General features: G+C 37.1%; 1 protein-coding gene across 4 annotated transcripts; it reads left to right on the forward strand.

The window, feature by feature from the left end:
• Positions 1-256: 256 nt before the first annotated feature.
• LOC127617306 (RING finger protein 44-like) lies at positions 257-25504 on the forward strand. Of its 4 annotated transcripts, none has more exons than XM_052089274.1 (11): positions 257-526; positions 7792-7986; positions 8535-8754; positions 8951-9118; positions 10451-10624; positions 12196-12357; positions 13131-13246; positions 13465-13552; positions 14399-14520; positions 14632-14731; positions 20009-25504. In XM_052089274.1, exons 2-11 carry the CDS (start codon positions 7880-7882, stop codon positions 20069-20071), a joined length of 1320 nt encoding a protein of 439 aa, XP_051945234.1. In that variant the 5' UTR covers positions 257-526; positions 7792-7879; the 3' UTR covers positions 20072-25504. The 4 variants fall into 4 exon arrangements, with proteins under 4 accessions (XP_051945234.1, XP_051945235.1, XP_051945233.1 ...); XM_052089275.1 differs by lacking the exon at positions 257-526 and adding an exon at positions 4452-4681; XM_052089273.1 differs by lacking the exon at positions 257-526 and adding an exon at positions 4452-4668.
• Positions 25505-25506: the final 2 nt, after the last annotated feature.

The following is a 25506-nucleotide window of genomic DNA, read 5'->3' on the forward strand; positions in this document are numbered from 1 at the left end:
ATATATATATATCAAAATACTCCATATGCATGCCATAATGTCGGCTTTAATTAGTTTAATTCAAAGTGAAGAATAGGATATTAGGATACAGATGCAACGCCACAATGACAACCGTAGCCCTGTGATCTTGATAACCGAGACGTGACATTGGGAGTTTACGGAGACAAGCTCTTACAATGATTACGGTAGAGCAAGACAGCGGGTTCATAGGGGTATGTCACAAAACCCACGCAAATAGACGGCGGATGTGAACGGGTTCAACTGAGTGCAGTGAATTCGGGAAAGTGTGATGCTTTCAGGTGGCGATTGTTGTGCGCAAGACGCGGAGAGCAATGCCGTATTCTGGCTTTTTTTTGATCGCGCGACCGACTGTTTGTACCTATTTCCCACGTCAGTGGTGAAATCCACGGAATGTTCCATTAACAGGAACAGCTGATGATCATGCCGCCGCACGGAATATGGGAGAGATCTGAAGGATTACAAGGAGAAATGTCAGCGACTGAGATGCTCGCAAATTAACTATCAGGTAACGCGCGCCTCTGTCTTGAGTGGATTGCGTGGTTTTCAGGGGCTTTTCGTGGTCTTGCATTCCATCGCACATATATTTCGGTGTGTTTCTGTAGATTGTCCCCCTAAGCCCGGAGCCCCTCCTTGTTTTGTTGCTGTAATGCTGTAATGTTTACATTGGATTGGAAGTGCACGGATGGATGGGACGCGGGTTTGCGTCCCCGGCGCTTTTCTTACATGTGATGTGCGTGATTTTATGCACGCGCATCGCATGTTTCAATCCGATCTGAAATATTTGAGTGATTTTCAACGAAGAAAGGTTACATTGCGGTGTTTTCTCTGCAGGTGAAACTAGACGAGAGGCCCTTTTGAAATTGCTGCAGAAAAATAGTTCCTCTGTCCTTTTTTTATTTTAGTCCCTAATTAAATTATAATTGTATTTCTGAGCATTCAATTTATATAGAATAGAAATGCTTCATAGTGGCCGGACCCATACTTCTGGTAGTCTGCTTCCTGCACTAGCTACAGTGCTGTATTTCCCCGAGAAATATATCGCAGTATTTTTTGCGATTTTAAAGTTTATCAATTTTAAAATGCATTGGACACATAATGTATTGCTTTGATCGCCCCTCAGTGAACAGTCTTGTATCAGTTTGATTCTGGCCGGCTCGCCATTTGGCGCAAGGTTTATGTAACAGACTGGCTGTGACACTGTCTCTGATGGAGAGGCGGATGAGAGCTGCTGCTGCTGCTGCTGGAGGCAACTAGAGTTCAGATGCTCATCTCTCTTTTTCGTATTTTCACGTTGTGTAATAATACTAATATAATAAAAGCATGCATTTTATCATCTTTTAAAAATAATGTTTACCAAGTGCTTCAAAGTGAGCAAACAGCCTATACAATATGAACATACCACAACACAGTCACACATGCACAATGGTATTTACATATAAAATAAAGTCACACACACACACACACACACATGTTGGTGCAGCTATCATTATGAGGACTCTCCATAGACACAATGATTTTTATTCTGTATGAACTATAGATTCTATCCCCTAAACCCAACACAACCCCTAAACCTAACCCTCACAAAAAACGTTCTGCATTTTTACATTTTCAATAAAACATTGACAAATATGTTATTTAATGTTTTTTTTTTTAGCGATTTGAATTATGGGGACACTAGAAATGTCCTCATAAACCACATTTATAGCATAATACCCTTGTAATAACCAGTTTGTAACCTAAAAAAAGTCATTTAAACCACATAAACATGCCCCCCCACACACACACACACACACACACATTTAACAAAATGTATCTATTCTATTCTAAAGAATCATAACTATTTTAATCTTCTTTATCAGTGGTAACACTGTAAAACTCCATGAAGGCCTATGTGCACATTCAAATAGAAAACAATAATAATAAATAATAATAATAAAAACCTAAGTATGATGGTTAAAGGTGCAATCAGTATTATTTTTCTTCATCCCACTTGAGTGGTAATTATACATACAAATGTTTCAAAATTGCAATTTATTTATTCAGAAGAAACACTTTTTAAATGTGGAAAAATTAATGAGTGCAACTTTAAAAAGGTAATTTGCTTAAGTTAATTATATTTGTTATTAATGTATGTTAATAATTAAGTTAATAAGATGAGTTCATTGATTTATGAGTTATTTTTTATTAATATAATATCATTTAATTCTAATTAGTTGCAACACAAGTTAATAATAGTTTAATAGTAAATTCATTTGTATTAGTTAAAATGTAAAATGATACAATAACTCTAAAATAAATACAATACTATATTTGTAATAGAATCAAAATAACAAAATAGATCTAAGATCTATAGAATATGGTGTTATTAAAGAAACTAATAATGAAAACACTTGCTCGCTGCAGTGATTTAGTGAAGTCCTACAAGCACCTTTGAAGATATCACTTCAAATCACAATGTGAAATCTTGGTTCTGTTTGTTCGCTGCTTTTGGTGATTCAACACAATCATAAATGGCACAGCTTTTGTTCCTTAAGGATAGTTAATATCATAATCTTAATAGTTAAATTAATGTAATGAGGGGGTCGAAATTTTAAGAGGGTCACAAGTTACCTTTCGAGCAAGATGAATAATCAGAAGTTCAGGGAGAATATAGAAGAACTTTCTTCTGCAAATAGTAGTTTGCTCCAGCCCTGATCTCAACTTTAATTTATTACATGAGATTTGCTTGTAGCATCCCAAAAGCACAAAATTTTAACTGACTAAACTTAAAGGATTTGCTCACCCAAAAAGGAAAATTCTTTACGCCCCCTCATGCCATCCCAGATCTGTATGACTTTCTTTCTTCTGCGTAACACAAATGAAGTAGGTCCATACAACGCAAGTGAATGGGCACCAAAATTTTGAAGCCCCAAAAAGCACATAAAGGCATCATAAAAGTAATCCATATGACTCCAGTTTTTCAATCCATATTTACAGAAGAGATATGATAGGTGTGATTGAGAAACAGATCAAAATGTAAGTTTTTTTTTTTTTGCTTGAAAGTAGGGGGCAATATGCATGAAGATTGTGAAAGTGAAAGTGGAGACTGACTGAGCATGGAGGAGAATTTATAGTAAAAAGTAGGACTTAAATATTGATCTATTTCTCACCCACACTTTTCGTATCACTTCTGAAGACATGGATTAAACCAGTGGAGTCTATTTTTCCTTATTGGTAAACTATTGTAACAACTATGAATGTATTCTATGTATATCTCCAAATTTGAAGATGATGATTTAATTTACATTATTTGCAACTATAGGCCAAACTGTTAACAGAAATTTAGACAGTACATGTACAAGAATATCAATAAAATGTGTTGTTATAAAGAATGTAATAAAGAAATTACTTGTTTGCAGCAGTGAGTGAATTGTGCCAAGCAATTTTGTAGACATCACACTTTAAACAAATGTGTATTCTTGTCTCAGTTTGTTTTCTGCCTTTTTTGATTCAACGAAATTCAACTTGCTGTTGAAGAATTATTAATAGTTTCAATAGTTCTATTAATGTTATGAAACATAAATGCAAGGGAGGGTCAAAAAAGAGGACCACAATTTCCCTTTCGAATAAGATGAGTAATGAGAAGTTCAAAGAGAAGATAATTATTTTTTTTTAATTAGCGGTTTGTTTAGTGATGTTTATTTGACACTTAGTGGGACAATAGGGGATCTCTTGTGATCCTTTAAATGCTGATTGAATTGATTTAAGATTATGTTTATCTTGTGCTTTGCCATGAATACAAGCTTATAGACGGAATAATTCATTAGATGGGTTGAATCTTGTTGAATGATAATTTACATGCCTGTGTTGTCGGCTGCCTCATCCTTGTCTGATAAATGGCACATTTACCTGGTGACCAAATACTTCCCCATATCAGAGACTACACAAGGAACTATCATGCTTAATGTTTAATTCTCTGTCATTTTCACTACTAGTGAATATTGTTCTTAAATAATTGATTACTGTACTCATATGATTAATCATGCTGTAATAATTTCACCTGTCGTAAGTCTGACTATCCTCTTGGAAGTTACTACAACCTTTAGAATGTGAAAATATAATTATGGGAAATTTTAGTGAATATTTTTCTTAAATAATTGATTACTATTAATACTCATATAATTGATCATAATGTAATCATTTCACCTGTAGTAAGTCATTCTATCTTCTGGGAAGTTAATACAACAATTCTGAATGTGAAAATGTATTTTACTTTTTCTCATTTATAACTTGCAGGTCAATTGAATGAATGTATGGAAACCGGCTTCCATATGAATGAGTGGAGACCTCCTATGTTTTATCGTTGTGGGTGGAGTTTTCAGACGGTCCCTTACGTCACCATCAAAGCGCATCGGAGCATTTTCAAGCATAATTTTGCTGCCACACCAAGCGTTGACTGTTCGGAGTACATTTTTATGCCCATGTAGTATAGTCATACACCCTATAAACCAAGTGTGATAATGACATATTTGTAAGATTGTCGACTGAAGAGAGCGCGGGCAAGAGAAACCGAATATCCAACGAATGTCGAACTTAAAACTAACTTTACCTCGCTCGCCAACATTCATCGCGTGGACGGTTCGGAAACTCACGCGCCATTGAAAACAAGTAAGCTCGGCTGGTACGTTTACACTTTAAAGGCTGCTCGGTGGACCCAGAGCTGTCGGATGTCGCCTTAAATGCAACTGTAAACACTCTGATCTCTCGACATTGCATTTAAGACGTCCAAACGGCCCATATCTGGCAAAACCAGGCAGTGTTCCTTTTGTTTGGGGTGCATCCCTGCATTTCCTGTTTAGAGCTTTGGGATGGTCTGCTCAGGCTATGTGCTAACAGCGATAGCAGATAAGGACTTGAGAAGTGCACGAGATTCGTTTTTGTTCAACACACAAGCTCAGTGCAACCGAGAAATTGTGTTTACAAACGCACGAGCGCAACTGCGGATGTTTGCACGAGCTCCAAACCCATGCAAAACTTCGGCCTCGCGACTCTTTTGTGCTATTGTTGTTGTGCGCTGCTGGGCCACAATGACACATTGAAGTGGCTTAAACACGGGAAATGTTCACTCCCGTCGTATTAATTATAAAGCGTGTTGTAATCACACCGGCTAGTCCCTTTAAATTATTATTTTACGGGAAAGGAAGCACGCTGGGTTTGGTGGCGCTCCTTTGTTGTTGCTTTGTCTATGTCTGAGCACATGGCACTCCACGCTTTTGTTGTTGAAGTTACAGCTTCCCCCTCTTTGGGGAAAATCTGCTCTGTCTTTCCCTTAAATATGGTTTACCTTTTCCAGTTTGTCAACATTTGGTGATATTTGTTAAGATAATATTGATAAATATGACACTGCGCTTTTCAATAATGTAAAGTATCATAATGTAATGGTTATGTTGGAAACTTTATGCTTGCTCTCAGAGATGTACACACTATTACATATTCCACCGATTGTGATAAGAGTGAGTGTTTAAAAAGTATGCTAACAAAAGTGCTACATTTTCTTTATTCATTGTACCTTTTTTTCCATGATCACGGCCTTTTATGTTTTCTGACTTATATATTGTGACGTAAATGATGTAGAAATGGCTTAGAAATTTGGTTTTGCAAGCCACACAGCCTTTCTGTTATACTAATAAGATTTAGACTTGTATTGAACCAATGGCACAGGCTATAGAGAAATTCACTAGTGAATAGAAAAATATTTTTAAAGTTAAATCTTAAAAATATTGCGATATCTGATTACATCGCCAATCCCCCTGCCGAGTGTCTGTGAATTTATTTGAATTAATTTATTTAAACACGAAAAACATAAAATACATTTAAACTAAATGGAGGGAAAAAAGCAATAAAATAACGAAGTGATAAAAAAAAAATCTTATTTAACCACCTCCCCAAATCTAAACATTGACAGTCTCCAACGGGTCCATTTGCATCACAGAATCTGCAATGCATGCCCTGAGGAAATAAAGTGAATTAAACTCACAGCACCTCCTGAGATGATCTGAGATCATTTGCAGCATTCTCATAGGCAACATTATTCTTGCAAACAGTTTTCAGATGAATAAAACAGAGAAAAAAAAAGAGTGAAAAGTCTTAACATGTGCTTGTTCCACGAGACAGGCTCATGCTGCACTCCTCTGAACAAACAGCGACGGCATTTCTTATGTCTGTTCTTAAAAAATAATAAAGTGTGTTTCTTCAAGCACATGTCTTTGTGACTAAAAGCATTTCTTGTCGTGTGTCACTCCGAGACTGGTCTCCCGCCTGTTGCAGTTAGATGAGCAAAATTACATTTGGACGAGGAACTTGAGAACTGGATTCAACAGCGTTGCATGTGGCAGGAGCTAGTTTCATGAAGTAGCTAGTGGGGTTAAATGTGGTAACGATTCTAGACAAATTCTAAACTGTGTTTTTTTTAATAGGAAAGGGGCCTTGAGCAATACTGTCAGGAGGCCCAGAATACTTTGCTACAGCCCTGGCTAGTTTCACACCCAGGCCACTGTTTAATATATTTGGCGACTTTCCAGATCCATGTTTTTGCAGTTTCCCAATATTGTCTATCATCTTCTGTTTTCAAGTGGCGTCGGGGTCTTTGTAAGACATCGTCGAAATATCCAACGTCATACTAGTGAACTACTAGTGAACAGCTTGGTGAGGCTAATGTTAGTGCATTGCTTTAAGATCATTGCATGGTTGATTTCATGGGCATTTTACATTTGTTTCAAAACTGCCCAGACAATTTTATTATGTTCCATGAACCATGGAAAATCCATACAGAAATCATATATATAGATATATAGATATATAGATATATAGATATATACAGTCCTGTGCAAAAGTTTTAGGCACTTGTGAAAAATGTTGCGTAGTGAAGATGTCTTAAAATTATTACATAAATAGTATTAATTTATCACTTAATGTCATACAAAGTCCAGTAAACGTAAAAACAATCTAAATCAATATTCGGTGTGACCAGCTTTGCCTTTAAAACAACACCAATTATCCTAGATACACCTGGACACAGTTTTTCTTGGTTGTTGGCAGATAGGATGTTCCAACTTCTTGGAGAATTCACCACAGTTCTTCAGTCTATTTAACGTGTCTCAATTGCTTCTGTCTCATCATGTAATCTCAGACTGACTCGATGTTCAGTGGGGGGCTTTGTGGGGACCATGACATCTGTTGCAGGGCTCCCTGTTCTTCTATTCTAATATTTTCTATTTGCAAATGTAATGTTTGTAAGTCTGAATATTTATATTTCTTATTGACACACTAAACTGAAGATATAAATAATCATCTTAAGTCCTCAACTAAGAATCATTAACTACTGGAAATTTAGTGGTCATTGTGGAATAAACCCTGTAATCTAGGGTCAGTTTGTTAACAACCCTTGTTATCTTTCTGTGTGTATTACACTGTTCATAATTTATCCTGGGTCAGTAATTCACACTGTATATCTTTGAAACGCAATTTAGACCAGCAACAGAGTAGTGCTTCATAACCTAGGTTTAGAGCAGTGCAAAAAAGTGAAATGTTGCTTAACCCTGGGTTTAAATAAAGATGTTAATCCAGAAATAAACTGACTAGGAGTAATTCATCCTTTCCTCTATTGCTTCATCAAATGTTTTTCATGTATTTTCCTATATAATATTTTTTTTTTTTACTATTACTCTGAAAATGTTGTATTTGTCTTTCTCTGCATTACAAACCCACAAAACCTCTTTGTGTTTTGCACAGTTACGACAATCTGAGGCTTTTAGACACAAGTGCCTCTTGCACTACTGGTCCCCAACCCCAAGTGTGTCTCATTTGTACGACATCACAAATGCGACCATGGGAAGTAGCAGTGAGTAGGCGGCCATCAACAGCCCTATTAAACCAGAGGAGGGTCATCGGGGAGCCTTGCATCACCCCTCTGCACCTCAGGAGAAGGTGAGACACCCATTGTGTTCACTTTGATGCACATATCGTTCCCTCACTTTATATGCTTTCTGCAAAATGAATTTGCAATCTATAATTGGAGGTGGTGTGGCCTAGTGGTTAAAAGATCTGGCCTGTAACCAGAAGGTTGTAGGTTTAACCCCCTGCAAGGAGCAATCCATGGAATAACACCATTGTATTATAAGTTATGGACATATTTCTTGTTGACAATCCATTATTGGAGGTGGTGTGGTCTAGTGGTAAAAAAATTTGGGCTGATAAGTGGAAGGTGTTGAGGTCAAATCACGTATGGAGCAATCACTGTGCATTGTTTTAGGAATGTTGGCCTAGTGGATAAGAATCTGGGCTGTTAAATGGAAGGGTGTAGGTGCAAGACCCACAAGGGGCAATCCATGATCTATCTTCACTGTGCCTTTGACCAAAGCAATTAACCGACTTATTTCAGGTGGATTGTTTCTGTACTGGGGTCGCTTTGGAAAAAAAGTGTCAGCTAAATGACTGCTTACAATTTTTACATTATTTGTTTGTACATGTCCTAGTCCTCCAGTACGACGTCAGTGGGGGCAACAAGATAGACCTGCTGTGCACAGTTCCCTGCATCAGGATGAGAACTTCCACCACATGGTCTTCACCCAGCATCAGCAGATTCCCTTAGATGAGTCCAGGCAATATAGCCATTCCAGTGCACCTCCACGCATGCTGCATACTGCCACACAACCTCCCCAACAGAGCTCCATCATGGTGGATCTTCATGAACAGGTATTAACTAAAACACGTGGATGTTCATTCATCACAGCAAATGTATCATTGTGTGTTTTGACCCTGATATTAAAGAGTCTACATTGAAAATCTGGGTTTCAGAATCTAATTTATACCTGGAAATAAACATATTGTAATTGTTTTATGTCAAGTGATTTTAACAAGTAACATTAATTTTTTTGTTTTGTCCTTCAAGATGCATCAAGGATCAGTTCCAATATCCTATACAGTTACTACGGTGACAACCCACGGCTTTCCCATCCACACCGGGCAACCTATTCCAGCCTGCAATGCTCAGCAGCTCCCAGCATGCTCGGTAATGTTCAGCGGACAGCTCTCTCTGCTCTGCTGCCTTCCTCCTCCAGTGAGTTTGAAAAGGAAGAGCTGGAATGTGTGGAAGTTTGTGTAGAGCACACCTAACATGTCCCATCGCTCCAGCTTTACATCTGCCTGATGTGTGTGTGTGCGTGTTCCAGGCAGTCATTATGCCCACCTGTCCTCCTAGCCAAAGCTATTAAATTATAATTGTATGTTCTGTACATCCGTCTCATGCATACATGTGAGGCATTGATTCAAAGCTGCATTTCACAATTTGATTATCATGCAATTATAGATTTTGAATGCATTTTTCAAGGGGTCATGTGCAAAACCCTTTTTAAACACTATTTTTGGCATTCTAACAGCACATTAATAAGCATTTGGAGTAGATGATCTTTGAGATGGGTATTAGAGATTATAAGTTCGGTTTCTACAAATTTGATCAACTCATTGCATTTGTCAACATACCCACCTCTGTATTTTTCAGGTGGCCATAGTGATGTACAGTTCAAGTGTCTTGAATTGAGACTGCTAAATGTGCTTTCAGTCCTGTTTGCTTCATAGACACTTAATCTAATCAAGTGTCTATAGTATATGTACAGGAGTTTCCACCTCAGACAGAACTCCCACAGACCAATTACAGTTTGTTCACTGACCATCTAATGCATATTGCACACAAAACTGAAAAGAACTCTCAATCTAGTAAGCACAAATACTAGAAATTAAGCCTTGACACAGAGTTGTTTACAAAGAACTGATTTGATACAGTGAGCGCCTTCTAGGAAAAATGAATCTGAGAATTTGCCAGAGTTTGCCAGGCAAGTAGATTTCAATGAGCAGAACTTTATATTCTGCTTTGTTTTTTAAGTTAAGTCTGTGAAATAGTGTGTACATTGTATTTGATGTGCTGTGCTGTTTTGTACAGTGACTTTCCACACACTGTACTGAAACTCTTTAGATGTAGTAGTATTATTATATACACAGTCTATTATTGGGGTATATTGATCACTTTACAGGTCAGACAGATTGTGCTTCCTGTCTAAGTGGGCAGTTCTTGGCCAGAATAAGTGGAAATGTAGACCAGACCTTATGCTCTTTAGTCAGTGATATCTGCAACAGTCTAAAGTCTTTTTATACTAATGCCTTTGAAATGCTGTTGAATGAAAAATTCTCAGTGGATTGCTAAAACGCATTTGTGGAATATTGGAAATATGCTATATATTATTGTATCTAACTAGTTTGGCATATTTATTTGAGGTGCATAACAGATTGTTTTCTGTTCTAAGCAGCGACCAAATGCTCATACGTACCAACTTTGAGTGCATTTATGAATAAAGTGACTAATATTCTTTGTGTATCTTTCTTTTTTTGCCTGCAGCTCATTCAAGCTTGCACCATGCAGCATCTGCCGGTGCCCTATCAGGCATTTCCACCGTTGATTTCCAGTGAGCATTTTATCCTGCATCCCAGTCCTCCAGTGCCACCCCACCAGCCTCCTCATCTGCCTCAACTCAATCAGTTTGTCCCTTTACAGCCCCAACACCCACGCATGGTGAGTGCAATGTTGTTGAAGTGACAGTGAACATTTTTTATTCCTCAAGCTGGTAGAGCATGATGCTAGCAACGTTTAGGTCATGAGTTCGATTCCCAGGACACACACATAGCTAAAATTTAAATCGTCAATCCACTGCAGGTCACTTTTGATACAACCATCTGCCAAATGCATAAATGTATGTAATGCATGTGGTACATTAACAAATAAGGTTGTCCGACATGATACAAATCTAGTTTAAAAGACATGTATGAAGATGTTTTTGTAGGGATTCTCTGAACAAAATGACCTAAATGATGACCTGAACAAAAATGTGCCTTCATAAAAATGTCAATATATCTGATATTTAGACATGGGTCTAAAGGGGTCCTTTATGTTTTTTGCCACATGACAACAAAATGGCTACTTGCATGTTGGTTACACAAAGTTACTTGATTTGGTGGACAAGGGTTTTTCAAACATGAATAATATTTTATAACTGTTTTACTGCTTATTTTTTAAGAAATAATAAAGAAAGGTTATTCTAAACTACTTATGCCATCACATCTTTTTTCAAGATTGTAAGGGTTTAATGAAACCTTTATTGATTTATTTAAAATTTTTCCATGTGGGTTGCACAAGAAAAAATATAAAAATGACTGAACTCAGAAATTCAAAACATGTTACTCATAGAATAACATTTTTGTGTGAATTGCATTTTGAATGTGTTTTTGGATAACTTCAAAGATCAGGACAAAAAAAAGAGCTTCACTTCATTGTTCCATATATTTATAATATGTTTATATTTTGCCTAAAATTATTCCAGGAGTGATTAGTAGGTTTCATTTCAAATGACAATGCCGACAAGTTTATTGTCAGTGTTTAATTTCTGCGCCACTAGCATCGCCAAGTGGAATTGTCAGGCTTATCTAACAATCAGAGCAAATTATTAATAGTGCCGCAGTGTTTGCACTTTTCGGGGGAATCAACTTGTGAGTGGATTATTATAGTCGTCTCTGGGTTTTAAGTTGGGATACGAGAAGTATTTGAACATGGGAAAAATTACTCACTTAAATCACCTTTTATTTGTTCATTCAAAAAGAAAATCCACATGTTTTGTAGAAACCAGACTTTGGTCCCAGATATGTGCTATTAGATGAAAGTGAGATCAGCCTTGTGAATTAGATCAGATGTCTTGGCTGTAAACACTAGTTGCAAATAACTCATGAATCTCCTTTTAATGCAAAGCACTGCAGGCTAAAATAACACGGCGCCTAAAATCTGTGCTAGCCAGCCAGTATTGCAACATTCCCAATTGATTATACCCAGTGTTGGGTGTAACATGCTGCAAAGTAATGCAATATGTAAAATAATGAGTAATGTGATTACTGTTCTGACAGAAGAATAATTAGTAATCCCATAAGTCTAGAAAAGTAATTGGCAATTAAAAAAATATTCCCCAATGCAGAATACTGTCATGTCTAATTGACAAATTTTAGTTACAATGGCATTAATCTAAAGGCGGATAGAAGTGTTATTGTTACGGATGTGTAAAGTCTGTTTTTTTGTTGTTGTTGTTCTTGTGTGTTCAGCCTCTGCAGAGGGTGGAGAATGAAGTGGATCTGCGAGGAGACCAGCATCCATTAGGAACGTTCTCTTATCCTCCAGCCCACCATCCACCAGCAATGACCCCATCCGTCCCCCTCCAGTACCTCCCCCAAGAGCCCCTCCATCAAGAGCTACCCTTCGGAGTGGTAAGAAAGATTTAGTAGTGTGGTTTACTGGTTCAAAAACTGGGTTGGTAAGGATATAAGATTGAAAGCACCAAAAGCTTGATTCATCACCTATCATGCATGTTCCCTTGAGCAAATTCACTTAAAAATTGTGTAATTTCAAAAATATTTAGAAAAAGAAGGGTAGTCAGGACGAACTTTGGTGTTAGAATGAATAAATGAATGGACGGATGGACCCATAGATGGATATAAAATTAGATGGCTAGGCAGATGGATGGATGGATGGATGGACGGACGGACGGACGGACGGACGGACAGCTATATAGTACATAGTAGGCATGTAACAATACACAAATTTCACAATATGAAATGAAGCATAGCCTCACGATATGATACAAGCACTCACAAATGTTTAGATTTCTCAGACAGAGAATTCGTGTCACCCTTAGCCAGTCGTTGCAGCACGCTGTAGTTTGGGAACCACTGTACTAGACTAATGTTTTTGGCTGTTGCATTTCCTAATTTATTCAGCATCTCATGCAGGAGCACTGTTTTCTCATGCCATAGCAAGTTAAAAAGAACATTACCTTTTAAAAATGCGTCTCAAAGCAAATTCCAAAATTACATTTGACCGTCTTACAAAGGCATGCCATAGGAACATTAAGAGAGCTGGATCGTTGTCGATTAGGAACAAGATCGCTTGGGTTTCTGAATCGAGATTGCAATCTTTTAACGATTTATCGTGCAGCTCTAGTGAAGAGTAACTTCACCTTCACCTGTCTTTCTATCTTCAGCCATATCCACACATGCTGCCGAGGCGTATGACTGGACAGAGGTACAGGTTACAGCAGCCTCTGCCTCCCCCACCCCCTCCACCACCCTACTACCCTGGATTCCTACCTTACTTCCTGTAAGAGTCTCTTCTACTCTTATTAACACACATTAAACACATGGATTTGTTGTAAGAATTGTTTCACATTCTAAGTAAAGAATAATCAGAATTATCAGACAAAAACGGTTATATGATGCCTTCTTGATGTTTCTCAACTATAGGAACTAAATGAAAAAACAAACAAACAGTTGTGCGATCCTTGCAGTGAGTGAATGTGAAAGATATGTTTTTAACAGCTCAATGCTTCCTGTGCCTCCGACTGCTGTGGGTCCTGCTATCAGTCTGGACTTGGATGTAGATGATGTAGAGATGGAGAACTATGAGGTAAACACTTAACAGAGAATCATTACCTGGTGGGACGTGCATTTGGCCCACTGTTTTTATAAACCGGCTTGTCCTAAATTATTATTGCCATAATTGGTTTTCACTAGGGCTGTCAGTTGATTACAATGTTAATCGAATGAATAACATAATGTGCCAATTAATTAATCACATATCAATATTTATTGAGAGAGCCCCCCCCCAAACAAATTTAGTATAGTTTAGAACAATTTAAATAATTATATATAATGTATATATAATGTATACATGTATTGTGGGTGAAACCAGTAAAGCATTTAGACAATACTAAAAGTGGCTTTGAAAGTCAAAATATTGTTTGTTTTACTTCCATTTCTTTGAAGATACTACAATTATTGGCCTGTTCCGTTTGTGACATTTGTTGGTCTATGGACTCATGTGTCAGACTTTTGGAGCATCTCACTTTGGTTGCAACAAGTCTCGCTAGTTTTTAGCGTCTCTAGTCATAAGAGTTTGTAGGATGCTGTCATGTTTGAAACGTTGAAAGAGGCGTCTCGGTATCCCTGCATTCTTTTGTGGTCGCAACAGCTGTCTTTGAGCACAAATGTTGTCGCCTGTACAGCTGGAGTTGCTCTGACTGCCCCCAACTGCCATAGATTTGCTAAAACATCAAGGTGCTACTTTAAGCTTGAATTCTTCTGATGGTCTGATGGGATTAAATGCATTCTTTGTTTTTATGCTGTATTCTTCATATAATCACCCTTAATTAAGTTGACAGCCCTACTATTCACATAAAACATGGCATCTTATTATGGTTTGTGTTGAGAGTTTTGTACAAGTTTTAAACACTGTTGTGATTTTCTCTTTTAGGCGTTATTAAATCTTGCTGAGAGACTTGGTGAAGCGAAACCTCGAGGACTAACGAAAGCTGATATAGAGCAGCTTCCATCCTACAGGTTCAATTTAGAAAACCACCAATCTGAACAAACTCTGTAAGTGTTCTCAAGTTACTGCCAATCTATTTTAGATAGGATATCTCTCATCTTGGAAGTTTTGATTGTGACCTGATATTTGATGTTACTGTTGCTTGGATTTTCTTGCAGGTGTGTTGTGTGCTTTAGTGATTTTGAGTCAAGGCAGCTTCTTCGAGTATTACCCTGTAACCACGAATTTCATGCCAAGTGTGTGGACAAGTGGTTAAAGGTAAGAATCACATTGTTGAAATGAATTTGCTGGGTATCATGAAGTAACAAACTTTTTATTTAACAGTATTTCATAATTAAGCAATATCACACAAGCAAGAGTGCTGTTGTTCCATATACTATATAAGCCATATACAAAACTTCAGCACGATTGCAAGTGCCATTGCTTTTATACAACAGTTCAACAAACAAGTAAATAATGTTAAATGACTTAAATCTCAAACCAAAATTGACCAATTAGTTCATGCATTTCTTAATTACCAGTGAAAATAGTTACAAAAAAAGACAAAGTATTAAAAACAACTCACTCTCTGTGCTGCTCTCGTACTGTTTTTCGAACTAGTGGTCTTTCATTTGTAAACGAATCGGTGTTTTTGAATGAATCATTCTCGTTCACTTCCATTGTTTTGATGAACAACATAAAAGATGCTAATTTGTCGCCACCTACTCGCATAAATATGTAATCTCCAGAAATGGTCACTGAATAAATCAGTGAAAGAAAACAAAATTAACAATATATCAAAATCCCAACCACTATTTGGAAAGCCACGAACACAGAGAAGCGGAGTGATACAAATCATGAAGCGCCCAGTGCTGTTATATTAAATATTAGCACTCTTGTAATGCCACTCGCCCAGTCAGATTCGTGGACCAGAACTGAATGTTGTATAATCCTGGCAAGGGTGGATGTACCGGGGTGGCATCGGATGGCAACTGCCACCCTTAGAAAAAGCAGTGCCACCTCACCTGCCACCCCAGTATTTAGTATCCCGATGTATTCAATATAATTGTATGTATATCATAGTTGATGCTGACGTTATGTAACAGTTTATTAATCCAAATGCTGCGCGACTCGCGTTTTTCATCAGAAACGGGATGCGAGTGACACTGTCACAGGGCAACCCAGTTCATTTTTCCTCAACCACGACAATAATGACAACATGGACAGATACATGGAAAAATAGAGGTAAAAGTAAATTTCTCAGTTGTTTCCAAGTCTTCAATGATTTATTATTATTATTATTATTATAGGTATAATGTATTAATATACATATTATATCAATACAAATATAATGTGGGAGTTGACATGCAAATTAAATGATCTATACAGTTTATTTTTACTAAGACATTACTTTGTGTTAATGTTTGCTTTCCGACGGCTTATTACAGCTGGGACAATGGTAATACGTCCCAGCTTTATCAGCTCTAGAACAGGGGTTGGCAACCCTTTTGACATGGAGTGCCATTTTTTTTATTTTCCTGGTCCATGGCTGTGCCGACAATGCTCATGTTTGTGATTTTCCAAAGTGTGAGTTCACTTCTGAAAATGTTCCTATTTTGCATTTTTCTATTAGTTTTTTTTTTTTTTTCACTACAAATGATATTATCAGCATAACAGTTTGAGTGAACATTTTGTGCAAAACCTGATGATTATGATATAATCATGATCCTGCATGTGAATTTTCACAGAGAATCTTAAGTGCTTTAATCCAAGAAAACCTGTCCTTTTGTACAAAATGAGTTAACGCAGTTAATGTTAAACATTTGCTTATTTGATTACTGATCACAAATCTTAAATATTTCTTATATAATGTCATTTATAATCAATCACTAGCACACAAGCAACAGCAAGAGAGGAGCAGGATATTTTATTTATATTAAGTGTTTCGCACCTGCATTCCTATCTACGTCTTGATTTAATCCTTCCTCATGATCACACAGCCTGTTTTCATCAGCTGAATGGGAGGCTAAACACTTAAAGTGTGACAAGACTCGCGCCAAGTGTGCAAGCCATTCGCACATCACAAGCCGATCAACTATTTTGCCCTATTCGGTGACTCTGGGTTGGAAATCTCAAGGATTAATAATGGTATTTCCTTATTACTTGTGTTGTTCTGAAAGCAAAAAGAAACAAATGAAACACTGAATGTTGGCTGTCATCCCGCAGCCTGACCGAAGCAAAGTGGGTGCCTTTACTTGCATGATTAACCAAAGGTGAAGCGCTGCTGGCTCATGCTGCGCAAATGGCTTGCACACGCTGTACGAGTCTGTTGGGTATACTGCAGTCTCGTCACATTTTACCTTTTTGTTTAGCCTCCCATTCAACTCATAAAAACATGCTGCGTGATCATGAGGAGGGATTACATTAAGATGTAGATTGGAATGCAGGTGCAGAATTTGTATAAATAAAATAGTCTATTCCTCTCTCACTGTTGCTGGCATGCCAGTGATTACCCCACGCATGTCATAGGTTGCCGACCCCAGCTCTAAAACGACATGGTCCGTGCATGCACTCTTCATCCATAGGTACACCTAGGCTTAACAAAAAACATTCGGCCTGTCTATTGTAACGTTTAGTCCAATCCGGCCCTCAGTTTAAAATGAGTTTTACTCCCCTGCTCTACATAACCTGTCATTATTGATTGCATAGGTAGCATTATTGTTTCTCTTTTTGTCTTTTGTTTCTGCCATGCCCAGCCCCTACCCCAGTGATGCTTTTGAAGTGTGATCTATGCATTGACTTTAGATTGTCAGTTCTATATATATAAAATATTACAATTATTTTTGTAAAAGGATATAATAATTGAAGAGATTATTTTGATAAAGGGAGACTGGGGCTAATTGTCACACAGGGAAGATGGCCCGTATTGAAGAATCAATAAGGTTTTAAGTTAAAAGTTTCATTACACAAACATTTATGTATTTATATGCAAGTATGGATGTATTTTTTCTAGCAGTGGTTTTTGTATGCTGTTTTAAACACCTTGTTGACCTCTTAAATTAGAATATATATACATATACATTCACACAGTGTCTTGCTAAATTATTGCATTTTACCGAATTACAAATGATACACTGAAATTTCATTCTGATTGATATTTTATTCAAAATCAGTTATTGTGACAGTGACTTTTTATTCTTTATTGGGAAATATTTTTATGAAAAATAAAAAACTGAAATATCTTGCTTGCAAAAGTATTCAACCACAACACATTAATGTTTGGTCAAGCCACCTTTTGCTGCAAAAGTCTTTTGAGGTACATATGTACCAGCTTTGCACACAGTGACAAAGTGATTTTGGCCCATTATTCTCAGCAGATTTTCTCCAGGTTGGGTGATGCTTGTTTCAAATAGTGTCTCAGATTCTCAATAGGATTGAAATCAGGACTTTGACTGGGCCACTGTAGGACATTTATCTTTTTGTTCTTGAGTCACTCCAATGTTGTTCATGCAGACTGAAGCAGGTTCTCGCAGTATTTCCCTATATTTTGCTCCATCCATTCTTCCTTCAATTCTAACAAAATGCATATTCCCTGCTGATGAGAAGCATCCCCACAGCATGATGCTGCCACCAACATACTGCACTGTAGGGATGGTGTATCTTGAGGAATAGGAAGTGTTAGGTTTGTGCCACACATAGCGCTTTGAGTTTTGACCAAAAAGCTCTATCTTGGTCTCATCTGACCACAAAACCTTCTCCCACATCGCAGCTGGGTCACTCACATGCTTTCTGGCAAACTCCAGACGTGCTTTCAGATAGTATGTTTTGAGTAATGGCTTCTTACTTGCCACCCTCCCATACAGGCCAGTGTTATGCAGTGCTCTTGATATGGTTAACTGGTGAACCATTAATCCACCGATTAAGCCACAGAACTCTGTAGCTCCTACAAAGTGATTGTTGGCCTCAACTGTTGCTTCTCTCACAAGTCTAATTTTTGGCTGAGTTTTGAGGGACAGTTTTTTCTTGGCAGTGCCTGGGGTGGTGTGGTGCAGCTTACACTTCCTGATTATTGATCCATCTGTGCTCACTGGAATATCCAAACATTTGGATATTATTTTGTACCTTTTCCCTAATCTATGCAGTTTTATCACTTTATCGCTAATTTCTGTGGAATTTTATTTTCCTTCAGATTCACAGCCTGACCAATGATCCTTCAACAATTGGTGTTTTTATTCAGAAAATGTGATTGCAACTTTAATGATTCAAAGGTGGATGCCAATGGTAAAGTAACTTTGTCCTCATTAGGGCCATTTCTTTCATTGGTGTAACCTGGCAGCTTCCACAGCACAGGGGTTGAAAACGTATGCAAGCAAGATATTTCAATATTTTTTTTATTTATATATATTTCCCAACATAAAACCAACGTCACCTTACAATAGTTGATTTTGAGTTCCAGTGTTTTAAAATAAAATATCAAACAAAATGAAATTTCAATTCATCATTTGTAATTCATATGAGATAACTGGTCAGGGGTCTGAATACTTTGGCAAGGCACTGTATATATATTTTGTCATTCTATTGGGGATGTATAAATGTAACCTATGCCACTGGTTTAATGGTAGGTTCAGTTGTGACATCTTACCTTTTATTGTGTGGACAAAATTTAATGTGTGTTAAGCAATAACAGAGAAAATGTTGAATTGCTGTAGCTTTTTTTTTTTTTTGTTTAGCCAAGACTCGTGAATGTGGCTATTCAGATATATGACTTTAAAAAAATAATCCTTCCATCTACTCTGTGACATATTTACTGGAGTGAAAAGTGTGACAACTAGCACCTGTCAAACTAAGGAACATTTAGTTTCTGTAATTTATTAGATAATGTCTTTTTGCTGTGGAGCATTTAATGTCAATCTAAATCTAATTTAATGTTAGCAAAACAGTAGGAAATTATTGCTGTGTGTTCTTTTTGTGAAAAGGCAACAGTATTGCAAATTAATGGGCATTTGTAATTTCATAGTGATTTAAAGTGACTTGTACTTGTTGCAATGAATCTTGATATCTTAATCCAGAAGAACTATGCATGAGCACTTGCTTAGGTGTTGCCACCCATCAAAATCCTCATGCCACCCACTTGGGACACCATAAATATTTGTTTAATCCGCCCTTGAATCCTGATTAATTTTACAAGTCTTATCTTAATAATTGTACTATTAACCAGGAGTTATAAAAGCTTTAAAAGTGTATTGTTTGTTCTTAGACTGAAGGTTAATTATTGCATTAACTAATGTTACCAAGTTCAAATCTTTATGAAAAGTACTAAAAATAACAAATTCTAAAATATTTGAAATTAATAAATTAGCATTATTCGTTGGCAAGGGTATCGATGCTTTTGGAACTGACGCAAGGGGGAGCAAACATTGTTGATAATCGACCAAACAAACACAGTATTAACCCATGGCCATAACCTCAAAATGGCCAATTAATGCCTGGCCCATCCATCACTAGTATGAACATAGCACTGGTTTGGAGGAATTAATGGGAAAACATGTTTTGCAGACCAATCGCACCTGTCCAATCTGTCGAGCCGACGCATCTGAAGTTCACCGTGATGTGGAATGAGTTCAGGCTTTTGTCCTTCACTGGAAAGCAGCACAAATCCTTGAGTGTGTTCTGTGAGTGGGGATGGACACCGGTTCTCCAGCCAAGCGCAAATCTACCCACCTCACCCCGCTCCCAAACCCCGCCTCTACAATAAGCAATCTTGGAATTTATATGGAATTGTGTGAGTTTCACAAAAGCTACTGCCTCATATAGCCACTTCTGAGTTCTGGAATTGTGATCCTTTTTTTTTATATATATATATATATATATATACGTTTTTTTTCCATGCCCCTTGTTTTTCACAGATTTAAAAAATAACCTGTAATACGTGTTGTGTTGGCATATTTGTTTACACAATGGAATATTCTCTTGTTGTTTGATCATGAAGAATGAAAAATCGTGCTTTAGTGTCGTAAGGGACTGCGGGGGTGTGCCTGGATTATGGTTGTTTTTTGGCTTTACCGTGCATTCAGATGAATTTGTAGGAAGCCTAAAGAATGACAAGCGCCAGTCTGCTTTTGAATTGCCATCATAGATGCATGTGTGTATGTGATGGGCGCGAGGGACTTGTTAATAGTCTATGTTTTGCAATAATGTATTGATCATTTGAATATCTTAATCCTGATTATCTTTTATCTGCGAATGCTATTGTGAAGGTGTGACTTTCAGTGGTTTAAAGTTCAAAGGCCTGAGGATAAAGACAAAAATGAGGAAAAATACACATAAGGACTGCTGATGATGGATGCTATTCCATCTGAAAACTCCACCTGGAATTTCATCACAGTAATAGAGACATTAAAGAAGTGAGCTCTGTGATGAGCCATTGCTGTGGAGTTTTTGCTTTTGCTATTGGACTGGCCCATGAAAACAGGGACAAGGACAGCACACTGCCTCTGCCAGCTCCCACCTGACTGTACTGCACAACCCCCATCTGTTCTGGACTGGCCCTCTTCAGCCCGATCCAACACTCAGCTGTCGTCTTCTGGGTGACGGCAACATGCAGGAAAGCATTTTACAGGCCATACATGGACTGTTCTTTTAGACTAGCAATATTTTAATAAACAAGATCCACCGCATTTCAACCGAAGAACAAAAGAGGAACATCAAGCTAAACCAGAGAGCTTTGGGAATTGAATGGCCTTTATCTTACAATTTGCTCACATTTACAGTGGAAGCCAGGAGATATTGCTTGCCTGTCCAGAAAGACTTTGGGAGAGGGTGGAACACTCGCAGAAAGCAATATGTGCAATGAGTGTCCGAAGTGAAACATTTTTGCCTGGTTTCTGGAGCACTATGCTTTTTCTTTTTTTCCTCATTCATGAGCCAATTAATCAATATATATATATACACACTCTACAAGATCTTAGCTCTGCCTTCTCAAGACCTTGACAAGCACAAACCTGTTACTAATCTTTAAATCTTCAGTTCCTCTTTTAAAAGTATGTTTTTATTTTAAGTGGTGTTATTTATTGATTTTATCTTCTGAGAGTTTTTGAAGGATTCAGTCTGAATACTAATGCATCTTCTAATGCGTTTTATTTTGCTTCCCGTTGTCAGGTCTCAGGCCATGTGCACAGTGTAAAGTGATGTGAAAGAAAAAAAAAAACATTGTATGCATAGCCTTGGTGGAAAGGTTGAAATTATAGTCTTGTTTTTAAGACAAAAAGAATGTTGACGCACTCTGTATTTCTAGTTAAATAGATAGTTTACCCAAAAAAGCAAAAATGCTGCCATCATTTGTGTTGTTCCAAACCCATATGACTTTCTATTTTTAGTACATAAAAGGCAGAATTATTTCTACATGCGGTTTACGCACAGCGTGCAATGAAAGTGTTGTCATTAGCACCATGCACGGACTGTCATTTCTTTTTTGTCTCTCTTTTTCTTAGACTGCCCCAGCTTCTATGTCTTTGCGCATCATTGGCACATGCGCCTGCTGTTGACTCTGCTAGTAGAGGATCACAGAATAGTCGAAGCATGCATGCTTTCAATTTGTCCAAATAGGCTTGTGGTCAAAAGAGTGTACTTTGAAAGGCTGAGCGCCCAAACGTGTGCATTACAGAATGGTACTCTTGAGACTTAAGGCTAGGGTATACTTTGTTTTTCAGTCACCATTCACTTTTTTTTTTTTTCTCCTCATTTCACTGTAAAAAAGATATAATAAAGTGAATGGCGTCTGAAGCTAACATTCTAAAATTAAACTTTTCCACTGAAGAAAGTCATACAGGTATGGGGCAACATGAGTCACTGATGCAAGAATTTTCATTTTTGGGTGAAATATCCCTTTAAGCCCTCTCCTGTGTGCCAGTTGACTGTAGTCGTTCCACGAATATCCCAAACAGGATTTGGAATGGCAGAGACGGAGCGTTTGGGTTGTTTAAATAGAGAAAAAAGCACTGTAAAACACTCAACTCATAGTTCACTCGATTCCAAAAACAAACCTGAACAATTTGTTCGGGGGAAAACTATTTTGGGTATACTTTTTTTCCCTAAGTACTTTAATTATAGGACTTTTAAATATAAAATATATATATATTCCTGAGTCGTTTGTCCACTGAAAAGTCTTTGTAACTTAATACACACTGGCTTTCTCGGGTAAAGGGACTCATTTAATGAGAATGTTAGGATCTTGCTTTTGCGTGCCAGGTTTAAAAAAAGCCATTGTAATGAATTAAATCCACACTTTTGATAAGTAATCTATGTATACATATCTGTTCACTGGCATATATTTTAAGTATATAGAAAAAAGAATAATCTCTCAGGGCCTCTTGGTAATTAAAAATAAATAAAGGAAAACAGTCCATTTCAAATGGGTTTGATGCCATGGAGATATATTTGGGTATTATGGGTTGTTTTCCTCAGGCCATGCATATTTTAAATGTAATCAACTGAACTAATATTCATTTTTTAAAATGGTAGTAAATATTATTCCATTAAAGATGGCATGCAATGAAAAAAAAAAATGAAGTTACTTGTTGTATTGAGTGATAATGGGCTTTGTCACTGCAGCCAATCATTAAGTGTATGTTACTCAAACCTGTTTTCCAGCCGTTCAGTTTCTGTGTTTTTGGACCACACAAACCGGTTGTAATCCCATTTGCAAACGTGTCTAGCACACTGTCCTACCAAGACCACTTCCAAATTCTTAGTGTTTGCATGATTTAAGGGTTAAAATCAAAGCAATTAAAAAAATGACAAATTAAATCTGTATTTCAGTGAACGATATCTAGTCAGGGGTGGGCAAGTATTTAATTGTGCACCATATGCATGCATGTCTAACCAGGTCCTGACTGGTTTTTAGGTAAATCTATTTGGCTATGGGTTCTGGGTCTAGGGGACTTTTGCTCAGCTGATAACTGCCATGCACTCTACTGCACATATTTGTAATAGAACCAAATGACTAAAAGATTTGATTGTGCTTGTACTTGCAAAAGAACAAAAACAATATATATATAGGACATTAGACATTAACAGAGTTGCGCTTGATGCCTGTAGTAAGTGAGCAGATTTTGAGATGGGAAATGTGATTGGCTCCTCACCACATATGTGCTTCTATATCATTGCCTCAGTGACACCCTTGACTGGAATCTAGATAATGGAAAGCCATATAGTAAAAAGGTGCTAGATATTCTATATTTAGGTGTAATGCTACATTCACATAAGAGAATGCTATAGTTTGTTATGGGTCTCTGTTCATACAGCATGCAGTGCTAGTACCCAAACTACAGTCAACAGCAGTTAATTACATTATCAACAGGGGTTTCCATAAAAAAAGAAAAAACGACTTAGCTTTACTTGTATGTGCTGGTAGACGGTGACCGTTTCAAAAATGTGTCTTGTAAAAGATTAATTTGCTGCCCAAGCGATCTGATTTGTTACATCTGCCTTAAACTGAAATTGGAGGTGTTGTGTGGGGGTAAAATAAACGGCACTATCACAGCGCTATCACTCACCAAAATGGTTGAAAAATATATGTACCTGTTGTGTATGGTTCTCTACCTTGAGCATCAGTAATTGTTATGTTTAAGAATAAGTTGTTGATATACACGCAAGCACTTTTGCTTGGGTTAACCGGCTGTGGACTCTTTCTAATATATCCTTGTTTAGATTTATAAAGGAATTTTTCACAGTAACCAAGATTCCTTGAAAACCTCAGTGTTACCTGTACTAAATTACTAAAAAGAAAAAAACAACTATAAGTTATGATAAATAGAATCTTGTAGTCTTTCTGTGATTCAAATAATAAATAATCTCACAGCTTGTGTGGTGGAAAATTGTGTTCCAATAAGCAGCTAAATTCTTTAGATTGTGATTTGTTGATTGCTCCTTAGACGCCACTGATTGTTTACCAATGATTTCATGCTGTGTGGTGGGATAGTGGATTGTTTACTGTTCTATTCTCCTCCTGGCCTCTAGGGGTCAGTCATTGCCTGAACTCCAGACTACCCAGCCAACACAAGGGCAGGGGCATGTGTTCTGTGTTAGGATGATATTTTGCTTTGGTACTTGCACATTTACAGTTACCTCATTTTTGCCATGTTTGTATTTGGAGGAAAACAACAATAAAAAAAAAAAAAGCATATATTAGGAAATGGTTCTTTAATGCTATAATTTTTTTTTCTTCATTCCATTGGAATCATTGTTTGTAGCATTTAACATAGAACTAGTTATAGTGTATTATAAAAACATCTGTATACTGATTGAAATTTTTAAGATTTGTACTTTTTTTAATGAAAGTTGCTAGTTCTGCTTTACCGAGTAGTGCAATCAATTTGTTTTTATTATTATTATTGTGGCTGATTGGAGAGGGTTGTTCACTAATAAATGTGTGATGTATACTCCTACTACACTGACTTAAGTAATTACTGCTTTAAACGCATTGCACAGTATAGATGTGTTGCAGGTCAGTCAACTTGTTTATGTGCCACGCAAACCTCAAAGCAGCGTGAAATCACGGAAGAACATGCTTCCTTTGCCTTTCCTATGGTAAAAGAAACCTATTAGGACTTTTAAGTTGTTCGTTTTTAATTCTCATGCTTAAATGCTGTAGAGCGATATCTAGTTCATGACATATTTAAGAGCATGGAAAAATTCAAATTCAACTTCAACAAATTTCTCATCAGAAAATTAAATGTTTCCTTTTGGCATGCATAATAATTATAAAAGAATTAGCCAAATGCTATTGATATACTTTAAGTATAGCATGTCACACTGTAAGACATGTCAGCTATCCATAAAAGGCAGTGCAGAAAATACTGCCCTGATGCATAAATAATTTACATACAGTAATGTGAAAAATTATATTATAATTAGAGGGGGAAAATGTGACCAGTCTTGTCCTAAAATGTTTTTATGTATTTAATTTTTATGTGAAATAGGAATTAGACATGTTCTGGTCAGGCTTTGTGAGAGTCCCCTATAATAAAAGTCTTACAGAGTAACTGCCTCTCCAA

The sequence above is a fragment of the Xyrauchen texanus genome, chromosome 23 (assembly GCF_025860055.1).
Source record: "Xyrauchen texanus isolate HMW12.3.18 chromosome 23, RBS_HiC_50CHRs, whole genome shotgun sequence".
In the NCBI taxonomy this organism is placed as follows: domain Eukaryota; kingdom Metazoa; phylum Chordata; class Actinopteri; order Cypriniformes; family Catostomidae; genus Xyrauchen; species Xyrauchen texanus.